Here is a 16,193-nt window from a genome sequence, read left to right as displayed (position 1 = left end):
GTTCACCCCATCGCGGGGATTCGAACCGCTGACCTTCTGATCGGCAAGCCCTAGGCTCTGTGGTTTAACCCACAGCGCCACCCGCATCCCTCTATAGTAATAGGTGATTTCAATTGTCCTTACAAAAACTGGGCAAATGTATATTCTGATCATGGCAAAGAGGTAAAATTTCTGGATATCCTAAATGACTACACCCTAGAACAGTTGATTATGGAACTGACCAGAGGGGCAGTGACCATGGACAAATCTTAAGTGGTGCCCAGAACCTGCTGTGAGTTGTAAGAGTTGTTGAACCAACTGGGAACAGTGATCATGGTGCTATCAGATTAAATATCTATGTAAGGACGCAATTGCCAATAACTTTCAATGCAGTCCCATTGGACTTCAAAAGAGGAATATTCTAAAAGATATGGAGATTGGTAAATGGGAAGCTGAAAGGGAAAGTCAAGAGGGTCAAATCTCTACAGGAAGCTGGGGGATGATTAAAATCACAACAATAGAAACTCAAATGTATACCACAGATCAGGAATGTTACCGCCAAGACAAAGGGGATGCCTGGGCAGGTCACATTAGTAGCTGGAGACTAACTAGGGAGGCAGCTGGACCATTGAATAACAAGTGAGCACAAGGTGTTCTGAATAAGGAAAAGTTTGGGGATGATTAGGGAGGCAGGAGAGGATATATTATTTAATGATATCCTTCCTAAGTTGTGCTAGCAAGTTCCATATTCTAGCAGAATTCCAAACATTCCCCTTTTTAAATTACACAGCGATCAGCTTGTGGCTGACTCATCTGAGTCTTACTATTAAAGATTGCGTCCTGGTAAAATCCCTTCTAATCCCTCTTAAAAAGAATAAACACAATAATCTGATTAACGTTAATATAAAAGTAGTTTACTCACAGATTCATTCAGGTTCACAGACATATCCCTGAAGGCAGGCTTAGGTTACATAACAAGTAGAACTATTCCATAAAGAAGTTAGTCCCAAGTGACTGAGACTAAGCAGTCACTTCTCCAAACATACAAAATAGAGAACACACAGTGATCAGAACATGGAGGCTGTGTGCTCCTCCATGCTAGTACAACAGACCACACAGGAAGTCTTCTCCTGAGTGGTACAGAACATCCCCTAATATGTCCACTGTAGCAATGTTGTACTTGACTGCAGTTTTACATCCCACAAAAAGGACATGTCCTGATTGGGGACTTCCCACAGGCTTGCCACAATAAAACAAAATGCTAGATTAGATGGGCCTTTGATCAGGCCTCTTCTCATGTGGCATCCCATTCATTAAAGTTCAAAATCAGAGAGTGAATATACAAGACGAACAGTTGATCATTCCTCTTTAACGATCAGTTGCTGAAAGACAACAACAAAATAACAACAAAAAGGGAGACATTTTGTTTTTCAGGGAGATGCATTATTGTTAAGGTTGCAGTGCCATACTCACTTACTTATTAATAAGCCTCGCCAAACTTACTGTTAAGTAGACACATTAAGTGCCGTAAATAAGCACTTAACAAATAAGTGTGGTAAATAAGTGTCTGTCAAGACAGCAAAAATACCACAACACTTTCAGAAAGTACACTATGCAGTGTTGTAGCACCCAAACCTCACATAATCAAAAAGGAGATCTTTCGGCTTGCTCAGTGCAAAACATGTTTCTATTTTAATTCAAGGGATTGAAAACAACCCTCCCTGCAGCTTAGCATAGCACTTGGTGACTAAACCATTGACAGAACTAGGAGTAAACCTGCAATGAAAACACGAATAATCTTAATTTAAACACATCAAGATTATTTATTAAATGTAGACCACCCACCTTCTCCAAGGTACAGAGCAAAACACAAGGTACCCTGCATCTGTTGGCAGGTACAGATGGCGTCTGGCTCACACTAAAACAGGACATTTTACGGCAGAGGTCCTCTTCATGCTCTGGGGAGGGTCTCTTCGTGAGCCATGAGGATGCTGTAGCTCTCTCCCGCCATTTCCTGATATGATTTTATTTGTTCGTTTGTTTGTTTGTGTCACGGTGTTGCATGCAAACACAGTTGCATGTGAGTAGAAAACATGTAAGTGGGGCTGCCTGTACACAGGCCCATGAAAAAAATTTGCATATATGAGAGAGATGCAAATTTAGGTCTCTAAGCAAGTGAAGGTTGGGGCTGGGACTTCACTGGCACTTCAGTACACCTAGCAATCCTGCAAGGAAGATTTAAAAGCAGGAGAGCAAGCACAAAAGACTCAAGGTATCTCCTAACACTACCCCGGTTCAATGCACAGACCTTAGGAGTTGGCAATGTGGAGTTCCATGCCACAAAGCAAACCTCTGTTAAAAACAATGGAGCCAGGAAACTTCATTTGTGGCCTGCTGAAATGTCTAGTGAATAACCTGTGACCACAAGAGCTGTATTTCTGACTGCTAAGTCAGATTACCTTATCTGATTTCCACAAAATATAGGCTTGGCATTTTGTGAAGTTTCTCTTAAGGTTGCATTTAATGGTGGGGGCATGATGATGAACAGCATTAAGTCATTCCAGTGACTACAAAAAGCTCTTTAGTTTATTTAAGTTACATGTGGGCTTCTGGGAAGCAAAAACCACAAGTCATTCATTACAGCAGATTCAGGTAATTACTGACCAATCATCTTGATGTCAATGCCAGAAAAGGTCCTAGAATAGATTTAAAGTGTCAGTCTGTCAACACTTAGAAAAAGATTATGCGATTACTAAGACCCAGTATGGGTTTCTCAAAAACAAGTCATGCCAGATGAATATCATTTCTTTTTTTGATAGAGTCACAAGCTTAGTGGATGAGGGGAATGCTGTGGACATAGTGTATCTTGGTTTCAATAAGGCTTTTGACAAAGTTCCCCATGATATAATTGTGGAGAAGCTGGCCAAATGTGGGCTGGACGATGTCACTGTTAGGTGGATTTATAGCTGGTTGACTGACCAAACCCAAAGAGTGCTCACCAATGGTTCTTCATCATCAACCTGGAAAAAAGTGACAAGTGGGGTTCTGTCCTGGGCCCTTTGTTGTTCAATGTCTTTATAAATGACTTGGATGAAGGAATTGAAGGGATGCTCATGCAATTTGCAGATAACACCAAGCTAGGAGGGTTAGTTAATGCTGTAGAAGATAGAATCGAGATAAATTGCAGTGGGAGCAATAGGACTTAGTTTGGAGTCAGACTAGAGTTAGGCAGTGGCGTCGCAGTGGGGGGTGCACGGGGGGGTGCACCCCGGGTGCCATGTCTGGGGGGTGACAAGAAGGGGCTCGTGGCAGTGCAAGCAGTCACCGCAGTGGGGCAGCTGCATGTGGAGGATCCTCCGTTAGCGGCTGCAGCCACGAGCAGAGGATCCCAGCGCCGGTGGCAAACCGCTATGCACAGCCCATGTGCTGCATCGCAAGCATGCACTGTACATAAAGACGCTGCATATGCGCTGTACATAGCGGTTTGCCACCGGTGCCACTAGAGCGCCGTACGGACAGCAGTGGGATCCCTCCGTTGCTGCTATAGACACATGTTGAGGATCCTCCATTCGCACTACAGCCGCGAGCAGAGGATCCCGGTACTGTCCGTATGGCGCTGGCAAACCGCTATGTACAGCACATGTGCAGCGTCACGTACGCCGCATGTGTCATACGTAGCTATGCCGCACATGCGCCCTACGTAGCAACACCCCACCCCGGGTGTCACGATGCCTTCGTTCGCCCCTGGAGTTAGGATCAGGATATTAAATTGTTGGGCATTATTATAACGACTCTTACCATTAGCTGAGATAATGAAAGACAAAAGAATGTTACTTTTTCGCATATCAACAATTAAATGAAAATTGTTGACATAAGAAGCTGCCTTATACCTTATACCACATCAATCCACTGGTCCACCTAGCTGAGAATTGTCTACAGCAGTGGTTTTCAACCAGTGTGTTGTGGCACCCTGGGGTGCCTTGAATGATGGTCAGGGGTGCTGCGGGCAACACTGGCCTCTGTCTCTCTTTCCTTCCCTCCCTCCTCTGATGCCCTCTTGCGTCTCTGCCTCCCAAAGGCTTGCACAGTTGTTGGTTGCAGCAGCCCTGGCTACAAGCTCCCCAGGCAAATGGTGCCTCTGGGGCCGGCCAGGGGGTGCTTTCTAGGCCCCTGTGGGGCAGTGTGAGGAGGCCCCTCTCTTTGCAGTGGGGGGGCAGCTCAGAGACCAGGGGCGGCGGCTGTGGTTGCTCAGAGGACTACCAAAGAGAGGGGAGAGGAGAGGAGGCTGAGGGAACACTCCACAAGGGAGGATGTTTGAAAAAGAAGAGGAGTTTGGATTTGATACCCTGCTTTATCACTACCTGAAGGAGTCTCAAAGCGGCTAACATTCTCCTTTCCCTTCCTCCCCCACAACAAACACTCTGTGAGGTGAGTGGGGCTGAGAGACTTCAAAGAAGTGTAGCCCAAGCAGCTGCATGTGGAGGAGCAGGGAAGCAAACCCGGTTCACCAGATTACGAGTCTACCACTCTTAACCACTACAGCACACTGGCTGAATGAGAGGATGAGAGGCTGCCAGCTCTGCAGGCAAGGGGTAATACAACTGGGCTCCTGAACCCAACAGGGGTGTTGCAGAAGGAATGCAGTTGGTCAAGGGAGCCGTGGACTCAAAAAGGTTGAAAAACTTTGGTCTCCAGGGACCGGCAAGGCCTCTCCAGGGTTTCAAATGTAAAACATTTGCAGCCCTACCTGGGGATACTAGGAATTGAATATGGGATCTTTTACATGCCAAGCAGATGTTCCACTACTGAGCTACAGCATCTGATTGGAAAAAGGATGCTAGGCTGGATGAACCCGTGGTCTGATCCAGGAGGGCTCTTCTTGTGTTCTTCTGGCATTGTATCGAAAACAAGGCTGCATCTACACAATAGATGGTAAGCAGTATTATACCATTTTGAACATTCATTGCTCCCCCCCCCAAAAAAATCCTGGGTGCTCAGAGTTCTTAGGAGACTCCCTATCCCCCTAACAGAGCTACAATTCCCAGGGTGGTTTAACAGCCAATCCCTCTTCCCAGGGAACTCTGGAAATTGTCGCTCTTTGAGGGAAATAAGGGTTTCCTAACAACTCTTGGCCTCCTTCACAAACCACAGTTCTCAGGATTCTTTGTGGGGAAGCCAGGACCGCTTAAAGTTCCATGATACTGCTTTAAGTATATAGTGCAGACAGGGCCTAATACCCAGATAATGGGTCGTAGCTTTCTTATCCTGCAGAGAAGAGCCTTTTCTCAACCCAGCATGCAGCCTTATTGATTGGCTGGTTCTAAGCAGAAAGAGATGTAATTGTAAATAGCAACAAGCACAGCAGGTAAAGGTCTCTTTCCCAAAGGTTGAGCTATAAATGTACCGACTGCTATTTGTGCATTGATCTTCTAAGTGCGCGCGCGCACACACACACACGGAGAAATGGGAGAGTTTGGGGGAGTGAGAAAGATTGAGTGGGGCAGTCACGACAACCACAGGTTTTGCAATAGCATTTCATGCGCTCTTAAGGCTGAAAGACAAGGACATGCACAAGACTGAGGGCCTAGGCATTATGAAACATTTTATGAACAACATTTGAAAGCAGTTCCTATAATTGTCAGGTGAACTGAACATGAAGATTTCTAGAATAAGAATTTCTAGTTCATCTAGTTTCTAGTTTATTAAGGAATAATCTCTACCTTATCTTCAAGTTCATTCTCTTACATCTCCCCCCCCCCTTTAGATTATTTTAATGGGGTAGGAGAGCTAAAATAATAATAATTCACATCTGGTAACCAATGCACCCCTTTGGTTTCAGACAGTACATGGAAGAAGAGTCGGCGGTTCGAATCCCCGCAAAGGGGTGAGCTCCCGTTGCTCAGTCCCTGCTCCTGCCAACCTAGCAGTTTGAAAGCACGTCAAAGTGCAAGTAGATCAATAGGTACTGCTCTGGTGTGAAGGTAAACGGCATTTCCGTGCACTGCTCTGGTTCACCAGAAGCGGCTTAGTCATGCTGGCCACATGACCCGGAAGCTGTACACCGGCTCCCTCGGCCAATAAAGTGAGATGAGCGCCACAATCCCAGAGTTGGCCACGACTGGACCTAATGGTCAGGGGTCCCTTTACCTTTATCAATGTACTATCTGGTGCATTGGGTGCCAGATGTGAAATATATTGGCATTCTTTTCAGCTCTCCTACTCCACTATTTGGGCCGTTAAATTTAAAGTTCATAATTGTTAGGAAAAATAAAGGAAACAATTCACATCCCTGTATGGTTTTTTTTTATGTATTCTAAGTATTCTTTTGTATATGTTATACTTCAGCACAGCAGCTTGTAACATTCTGAATGCTGCAAAAACCCCCACAAAACCCTGCCAAGGATCATTTGGAGCACATTTCAGCTTGTCCCCCTGCAGAAATGTTTTGAACGCTATATTTAAAAAGAAAGATTCTCTAACCATGTCACCTTTGTTACATTTCCTCTATTGTAATCATTGTTTAAAAAGCAAGAAAGATATTTAAAGTGTACCTGCTGCAGACCACCAGCAGGCTACTCATTGAAGTTTGCTTAAAAGATGGTGGTAGATCAATTCAGTAATTTTAAAAAGCATTGTAAAATTATACATCTATAATATTTTAAAGGGCATATTGAAGAATAGAGATGGGCTCACTGAAACGTTTCTTGAAGATCAGATGAAAGATATCCAGTAAATCTTAACAGGAATTCTTTGTTAAATTTCTGATGTCAGAACATTAAAGGTAAGGTTGTAAATTCTATCATTGGCGAATTCATTGAAAATGGACAGCGTTTTCTCATTTTCTGTAACTGTGTAGTTAATGCCATCCACATCCCTGACAACCCCAAAAGTACTCTTAGGACTTGCATCCTACAAATTGCTCCCTAATGCAAGTCCCTCTGCTTACTTTTCCCATTTTCTCCACCTTGCCTTGCTCTTTGAAAAACTCTTTCAAGCCAGGTGCTAGAATTGCTCAGGAGACAAACAAAATCATCACAGGGGTCTCAAAAGGATGCAAGACGAGTTGGACCAAAGGGCCCATCTTAGTACAGCATCCTTTTGGACTAATGCAACAGCTTCCACATTTGTTTCTGGATTGTGAGCCTAGCAAAAAACTAAGGGTTACATAAACACATCACTGAAACAGGCATGTAGGGTTTTAGGAGCCCGGGAAGCTGCCTTACACCAAGTTAGACCATTGATTGGTCCATCTGATTCAGTATTGTCTGCACTGGCAGGCAGTGACTCCCCAACATTTCAGAAGAAAGACTCTTCCAGTCCCACCTGAACACGCTGCGGACTGAATTTTGGACTTCTTGCACACAAGACACATACTTAGTATCACTAAAAGTGGCCCTTCCTCTGAACTTTCATCAACTGAGGGTAGGGTAGGGGTGATAATTAAGGAGATCAGAGCAGGTATGAAGGGAACATTGAACCCTTTCCTCCCTTTTGGAGGCAAATCTGCCTTCTGAAACTTGCAGTGTGGGGATTCTCTCTATTGGCACCAAATTCCTCGCAAAGATGTTTGTAGGTTTTTATTGTGTTCATTCAGATACCAACCCTGCTACAACATACAATGTTGCCAGGTTCTGCATAGCAGCGTTCAAAATTCGTCGGTTGATGACATGTGCCGCAAACTAGATTTAATGAACACCTATATCAGAGTGCTTTGTAAATCGATAGTCATAGCCTTTTATATACTAACCTATTATGCTCTTCCACATCCATTTAATGCTCCTAACCCTTCATTTAGCTTCTTTTAGCTTCTTTTAGTCTTTTATATATACCTTCTGTTTTAATTATTTTAGCTTTCCAAAACCTTTTTACAGATTCTAAATGACTGTACCCCACTCTACTTATGCTGGTCTATGACTGTAATAAGGATTTGATTGATTATTGTGTTCACTGTACTATGTTTTAGTACGGTGGTACCTCGGGTTACAAACACCTTGGGTTACATACACTTTGGGTTACAGATTCCGCTAACCCGGAAGTAGTACTTCGGGTTAAGAACTTTACCTCAGGATGAGAACAGAAATCGCACGGCGGCGGCAGCGGGAGGCCCCATTAGCTAAAGTGGTACCTCAGGTTAAGAACGGTTTCAGGTTAAGAATGGACCTACGGAACGAATTAACCAGACTACAGTGGTACCTCGGGTTAAGAACTTAATTTGTTCCGGAGGGCCGTACTTAACCTGAAACTGTTCTTAACCTGAAGCACCACTTTAGCTAATGGGGCCTCCTGCTGCTGCCGCACCGCCGGAGCACAATTTCTGTTCTCATCCTGAAGCAAAGTTCTTAACCTGAAGCACTATTTCTGGGTTAGCAGAGTCTGTAACCTGAAGCGTATGTAACCTGAAGCGTATGTAACCCGAGGTACCACTGTATTGTGTTTGTAAGTCACTTTGAATAATTTCAACAACTAAACAGACACCATCATGATCTAATGAGGTCCCTGCACATGTGAAGCATCCCTGTATTAAATAAACAGTTCAAAAACAGTTGTAACGACTAAAGGGATGCAGCTCGCAGTAGCTATAATTCTGTCATCAAGAAATGCAAACATGGTAAGGACAGTTGGCAGGCTAAATGTTTCTTCACTGAGCAATGAAGGTGAACAAGCTCAAGGTGCCACAGCTTCTTTCTCCTTGAAGTGAACTCTCAAATGGATGGAGTATAATTTGATTGCCTCAAAGTTTTTTTTCCCATTCAGAGTAATTTGCATTGTACACTTCACCTGTGTAACAAGATCACAAAGTGCTGCTTGTCGTGGCCTGCTGAAGCTTCTGTCTGCACACCAATTTCTGCAAATTATCCAATAGAGTTAAAATATTGAAGGAAGGCAACCGTAAACATTGCTTGTGCTATTTTGAGCCACATGACAGTAAAGACTCTTAATGGAATTAGGTGGAGTGTGAAGCTCTGATCAGAATGTTAATGTTTCCACAATATACATTAAGGACTTTTTCTTTCAAAAACACAAAAAAAACTTCAATCCATGGAAAGCTGCATCTTTTCAGTGCAGGTGTACCAGGTGCAGATGGCATCCTTCCCCAGCATTGCTAATTGCTAAGGGGTGTAGTAATATAAAGGAGTTTTTTAAAATGCCCTGTACCCTCACGTCACATAAAATACTAAGGCTACAATGCTAACTGGGAGAGGGCAGCGTGGATACAAAACTGGTTTTCCTGACTTGTCCTATGCCCTGCTGGGCTGCATGTGTGAGTGTTTGCATTAAAAATGTTTCCTCTCCTGTTGGTAATGACAGAAGGGAATGATTTAGACACATTCAGACATGTGTTAAAAATTCATTCAAAGGTTTGTTCAGTGGTGGCATGATGAGTCTCTAGTGTCCTTCAGCTTGCCCCCAGCTGCTTCGTAGAAACCTGAAAAGTTCAAGGTTGGAAATCTAGCTATTGGCTGCATTTAATTTTTTTAATGTTATATTTTAATCTTGTTTTTAAGTTGTATTTCAATCAATTTGTTTTTATATTGGTTGTTAGCCGCCCTGAGCCCGGTCTTGGCTGGGGAGGGCGGGGTATAAATAAATTATTATTATTATTATTATTATTATTATTATTATTATTATTATTATTATTATTTATTAATTATTACCACCAATGGCTAAAGGGGTCAGAACCAAAGAAGCTCATTCATTGTTCAGGGTTGATCTCATTTTCATGTCATCTTCTGGAGTTTGTCCAAATATTTTTTTGGGGGGGAATATAAAATTTTTATTAAAGGTTTTCCTGGTTTACAAAAGTACATGCATTGTCTCTTTTTCAGGTTGTAAAGTCTTTTCTACAGATCAGTTACATTTGGTATGAGACATTAGTGTTGTGGACAGTATAAGGTCGGGGAAGAAGAAAGAGGGGAGAGGAGGGGTGGTGAAACTTCTATTCTTTTACATAGTGTATGTGTGGGGTTTTGTGTCAGCATCAACTGGATAGTTCTCTTTCTCTTTGTTTATTACATAAAACGTTTGGCTTTTATGTTGCAGCAGGAAGAATAGTGGTGCTTGTGTCTTCCTTCTTAGAGGCACTGAGTCAAACTCTCCCTCTTGCTTCATTCAATGACTCTTTCTTACAAAACCTCTGGCTCATCCTAAACAGAATTTGCTTGCCTTTGTGAACTCACAAACCAATGTCCAAAGCACATAACTGAAAAGCCTTCCATTCCCATACTGCATTTTGGATTTAATTTCAATCCATTTTTTTGTTCAATTACTGCCATGCAAACATTATCAGTTTTAATAGCTTTGCACAAGAGTAAATGAACGTGGCTCTGATTTCCCCCGCAACCACTTCTTTTTTATTTAATATCTCTGTTCTACTGTTCTCTAATGTCCTCCAGCCATTATTGATCCACCCAATTTCCTGTTCCTGTCTTTCTCTCACCATTAAAGCCATTCTCATTTAGGTCCCCACCTGTTCATAATGAGCGCTTGAGTAGTTTCATTTAGCAGAATTAGGCGTTTCCATCTTTCCTAATCAAAACCCTGTCATTATCATCACCAAGATATGTGAACCAAGTTGGGGATGAAGTTACATGAATGCTAAAAAGGAACTTGCCAAAGCATTTCATGTCCAAGGACACTTGTGATAAACCCTTGAGAAGTTGTCACTGGAATCCGTGCCAAATCAAATTCATTTGTTGTTAACCATTTACTGTATGGCACAACCCAAAGGCCTCAAAGAGCTCGCATTACAGTGGTACCTCGGGTTACATACACTTCAGGTTACACACGCTTCAGGTTACAGACTCTGCTAACCCAGAAATAGTGCTTCAGGTTAAGAACTTTGCTTCTGGATGAGAACAGAAATCATGCTCCGGCGGTGCAGCGGCAGCAGGAGGCCCCATTAGCTAAAGTGGTGCTTCAGGTTAAGAACAGTTTCAGGTTAAGTACGGACCTCCGGAATGAATTAAGTACTTAACCTGAGGTACCACTGTACAGTGTATGCACACAGCTTGGTCTACCTGTTGCAGTTTCCCAGATGCTTGATCCAACCCATTTTTGTGAGCAGAGGGTATTTCGATGTTACTCCTGATTGCTGTAATAACTGTATACCTGAAGGAGCGTCTCCACCCCCATTGTTCAGACCAGACACTGAGGTCCTCCTTTGAGGGCCTTCTGGTGGTTCCCTCCCTGTGAGAAGTGAGGTTACGGGAACCAGGCAGAGGGCCTTCTCGGTGGTGGCGCCTGCTCTGTGGAACACCCTCCCATCAGATGCCAAGGAGATAAGTAACTATACAACCTTTAGAAGACACCTGAAGGCAGCCCTGTATAGGGAAGTTTTTAATGTTCAATGCTTTATTATGTTTTTGTATTTGCTGGAAGCCACGCAGAGCGGATGGCAACCCTGTCAGATGGGTGGGGTATGAAGAAGAAGAAGAAGAAAGTTTTAACTGTTTTAATGGATAGGTTGTATTCCTCACAGAGGAAAACAAAATCAAGGCTTTATACTAAAAGTGCTCTATACTACTATTTTTTTCCACCTAATACTTCTAAGCATTATACTTGCCATTCTTGCAGCTGTGTCATGTTGGTGGCTGGTTGCCATTTTGTGATCAACCAATATCCTGAAATCATTTTCTCTGCGGGTTGTTTTCAACTACCAGTTCGGCAGGTAACAAACATCTTTTATTGTTTGCTTCCAAATACATGTCCTTACATTTTGCAATGCCCATTTTCATTCCATTTATATCATTTCAGTTCATGAGGCCATCCAATTAGTCCCACGTAATTTCTCAGTCCTTTGGAGAATTACAGTACCTTCTAAGTTAGGGTCATGTTCAGGTTGCAACAGCACACTCCCACGTTCTTCCTGTGGTTATTAATAAAAATGTTTTCATAAAGCAGGCCTTAATATGGTTCCTAAATGACCTCTGCTAGCATCTCCTCTCCAAATTGAAACTTTTCTGTTTCCCAAACTCATGGTCTTATAAAGCTACAGCCTAGATAATAATATCTCAGTGTTAAGTTTCTCCTGTTCCTTCCAAGCGGCACATTCTATTTTGGCTTGACTGTAAACAGCAAGTCTATGAAATTATTTTGACATGTGTTTGTGCTTGATCATTTCCATGCTTTTCCATTTTACCACCCCTGTTGTAGATTTTGGGAAAGTCACTTTTTCACAGAGATCTATTGATGGTAGTGATAGCAGCTATGGATCAAGTTTCATAATAGGAGCACTTGCATTTTGAAACCTGGGTGCCTGCTGACTCTACGGGATTTAACTTAAATTTAATCTAGTGTGTCTGATGGCAGAACTTTGCCTCACAATGAAAGACACATAGGCACGTATCTTTCCTTGTGAGGCAAAGTTTTGCTATCAGATACATGTGATCCTAAACAGGGCTTTTTTACCTAGCCAGAACTCAGTTCCAGCACCTCTCAGGTGGGCACCATTGCCATTCTAAGAGAACGAGGGAGGTGATAATGGTGAGTTCTGGCACCTCTTTTTCTAGAAAAATAGCACTGATCCTAAAATGTGCAATAAAATTTCTTCTTTTTTTTGCACACAAACCTACACATGATGCCACTGCATGCAGATCTCCCAATTATGTCTTCTGCACATGCCACACAGTGCAGGATTCCAATGCATGCAGAAAGATAAATGGTCTGGGCAGCTGAGGGAGAAGAGATCCACTTTCCACTTCCAAATTCACAAGGCTTTTGCTATGCAGGAGCACACTACTCAGGTGGGCTAGTCACTCTTGAACCCAGTAGCGAATGACTGTTCACTAGTGAAATCAAAGGCAAGTGACTATTTCGGGGGGGGGGGGCTAACCTGGTGTTCTCCAGATGTTGATGGACTACAACTCCCATCATCCCTGACCACGGGGATCAGCTGGGGCTGATGGGAATTGGAGTCCAACAGCATCTGAAAACCACAGATGAGTCACTGCTAGGCTATTCAGCTATCCACCCATGCGGTTGCTTCCTGCACCTTCCGACACACACAGTTGTTCTTGTACTGCACTTTCTGGTGCACAACATCTTTGGATTGGGACTACTACTGCAACTTTTACTGCTTGCTCTTCTGAGCGTTTACAGGACTGAGGTGCCAGCCAAAACAAAGGGAGCAACGCATCTGCATGGTTTCTCTCCATTTCCCCTTGCTCCTAACTCAGACCTAAACTTAAATGCATGCTGAAGAAGCTTGTTAATTGCAGCTACACTACATGACACCACTGGGATGTTCTTTGGCAGGGTCTGCAGGGCAAGGGTGGATCGGCGGCGCAGTGCAAAATGCAAGAGGTCTGAACTGCCAGCAACAACACTAAAGACACCTCTTCTCAAAAGGTGGCCTGCTCAGTTAGTTCTGTCTCTGTGACGACTTTTGACCCTTCATTATCTGTTACCCAGTGATCCCCTCCCAGCGTGGATGTCTCTATCCGTACTGGTCTCTGCCAGCCTGTTGTTCATAATGCCCAAAGCGCCTACGCCGCCAGCAAAACCGTTTTGTCTAGAAGCGATGCTTGCTCTGGGGCAGCCGTTGGCACTGTCGGACAACTGTTTTTGCATGATGGCCAGTGACACTTTGTTAGACGCTAAGAGGTCTTTCATCGAGATCATCTCGCCGGACAGCCTGCGCCCATCTGCCTCGCTCTCGAGGACACCATCCGACTCGATGGATATGTTGCGTTGGCTCCGGGCAACTCCCGGCACCACAACATTCCTTCGCGACCGGAAGAGTTTTCTTTGGCACCTATGGCACGTGCTGTCCAGTTTCCTTAATATCCAATTCACAGACTGTTTGATGACGATGGAGATCACGTTAAAGAGGGAGTAGATGCAACAAACCCCCATGAGTACGAACAGGAAATTGCCAAATTGGTAAAGGCCTCGGTTCTCATAGTGGGTGTTCTGGCCACTCACCAGGTCGCCAAAACCAATGGTGCTGAAGGCCACGAAGCAAAAATAAAGAGAATCCAAATACGTCCACCCTTCCATGGGAGAGTACAGAGCAGAGGCACAACAGGAAACAATGACGGACGCAATGCACAAGATAAGCATGACGTAATATACGGACGGCTTCCATCCTGCCAAGCTGTCCACTTCGGCGGTCCCAGGAGTGTGATGGCTGTCTTGGGCAAGGCCCCCCCTCCGCCTCAGTTGCCTCTCGCGGCAGGACTTCATGACATAGGCTATGATGGTGATCAAGCGCTCCAGGAACAAGTTGAAGAACAAAATGGTCCCTGCGCAGCCTATAAGGCCATAGAATATCAGGAAAAGCTTGCCTGTGACAGTGGCCGGTGTGGTCATGCCAAAACCTGGAAGACAAAAACAACAGGGAAAAGTCACATGGGCAAGACTTCTCAGCAGCACAGAGGAACAGGCAAAAGGGAAAGGGATGCTGAAAATACCCATTTTAATGTAAGAATCTTTATTTATGTATTTTGTGATTTTATGTTGTGAACCACCCTGAAACCTGTGGAAGCAGGGCAGTATACACATTTAATAAATCATTGTCGTCATCTTTAGATGTGATCTCAGTAACAGATAGGCATCATCATAATCATCCATGTAACGTTCTTGAGTGCTTCATAAACTTGGTCTAGTATTTGTTACAACAGCCCTGCAAAGGGTATTATCTCCGTTTCGCAGATCGATGGCTGGGTCTGAAAAAGTGTGGTTTGCCCAGTGGCACCCAGTGAGCTCATGGGTGAGATGTAAATTGGAGCTGGGTAGCACCAACAAGATCTGAGAGGCTCTAGTCTAGTCATTCATTTGTGGATGGTTGACTTACTGGGATCCATCTCCTCCTATTCTTAGAGATTTAGAGATTAACTTTAAATGACTTTAAATGACACATTTATCTAAATTGCTCATACTGTTTCTTCCCATTTTATTACTGTATTTTTATGTGCATTGGATGAGGGTTTTTGACACAAAAAGCATGTCAAAAAACTGGGGTCGTCCAATACACGGATAGTGGCATGGGGGGGGTAGATGTTGCTGTGCGCGAGGAGTGAGGAGCGATCTGGGGGCACTGGCTGGCAGCACGCAGCTTCCCCCTATGCCACTGCGCACGGGAAGCACTCCCTGAATCATTTCCAGCGCAGCTGGCTGGCTGGAGCGCAACTTCTCTCGATGCTGTTGAGCACAGGAAACGATCTAGGGAGTGTTTCCTGCCCACAGCTACATGGGGGGAGAGGCTCAACAACTTTGGGCCATCTCCCCTCATTTTCTTAAAACTGAGTCTCCCAAAATAGGGGGGAGTCTTATATATGGGGGCGTCTAATAGACGGAAAAGTATGGTAAGTTACCTGCTGGTCTTTTCCATCCTTCTAAGAAGGATGGGCTGGAGGTCACATACACTATTTGGAGGGTGGGTGGAATGGCATTATCCCTTGCACTCATCCATTCCACTATAATTTAAAACCAAACAAAAACTGACCCCATAGTTCCCCCAAGAGGGGTTCTAAAAGCCCTAATGGTGTGTAGTCCCTCACACAGTTAGCAGTTGTGCAAAAGGCCTCCCTGGTTTGATCCCTAGCTTTTCCAGGTAGGGATGGGACTCATCTGAAATCCTGGAGAACCTCTGTTGCTCAGATTAGACCAGGAGGAGAGAACATCTGGTTCTCTCCAGATGTTTTGTGACTATAACCGCCATCACCCCGAATGCTGGCTGGGGCTGATGTGAGTTGTAGTCCAACAACATCTGGAAGGCACTGTGTCGGCTACCCCTAAATTAGACAACAGTCAGCTAGATGAACCAATGCTTTGACACAGTACAGGGTAACTTCCTGTGTTCTATGCATCTGAATGTGGTGGCATACCTGTAGTACCTAAAGTAAAGTGGATGGCTGTAAGCGGTAGTATCTTTTCTACTGTGAATTGTCTCTTGAGGCAGACTTGCCAGGCTTGTGCCCTTTAAGGAGAAGAAAACATTCCCCCCCAAAAAAATTTCTTTGGATATTTGGCAACAGTTATATATTTACCCATATTTATTGTTGAAGCTGCTTGTTGTGGTTGTTTTGTGAGGATTGACTGAAGCTACTAAGTTTGATGAATCAGGCTTTTGAATATTTATTGTTGATTTAAATATCTGGCAGGGCCAAAATAACAGCATATAAATGTGAAAATCAAGCAATCAATCAGAGGCAACCGGACACTTTCAGATCAATCAAAACTATGTGTAGACATTTGTTTCAGTTCAGTCCTAG

The 16,193-nt window shown here is 43.8% G+C and overlaps 1 protein-coding gene across 1 annotated transcript in view; it reads right to left on the bottom strand.

Annotated features, from left to right (window-relative positions):
* Positions 1-11,639: 11,639 nt before the first annotated feature.
* The window catches only part of KCNK13 (potassium two pore domain channel subfamily K member 13), a 58,462-nt gene continuing 53,908 nt past the window's right edge, over positions 11,640-16,193 (bottom strand). Inside the window, exon 2 of the mRNA XM_083617882.1 lies at positions 11,640-14,297. Coding sequence (XP_083474008.1) covers positions 13,375-14,297 — 923 coding nt within the window. The 3' untranslated portion in view covers positions 11,640-13,374. The remainder of the gene's footprint in view (positions 14,298-16,193) is intronic.

The sequence above is a fragment of the Podarcis filfolensis genome (genome assembly GCF_964270895.1).
Source record: "Podarcis filfolensis genome assembly, chromosome: 1".
NCBI classification, from domain to species: domain Eukaryota; kingdom Metazoa; phylum Chordata; class Lepidosauria; order Squamata; family Lacertidae; genus Podarcis; species Podarcis filfolensis.
The sequence above is the reverse complement of the archived record's forward strand: the minus strand, read 5'-3'. Positions and strand labels throughout refer to the sequence as shown.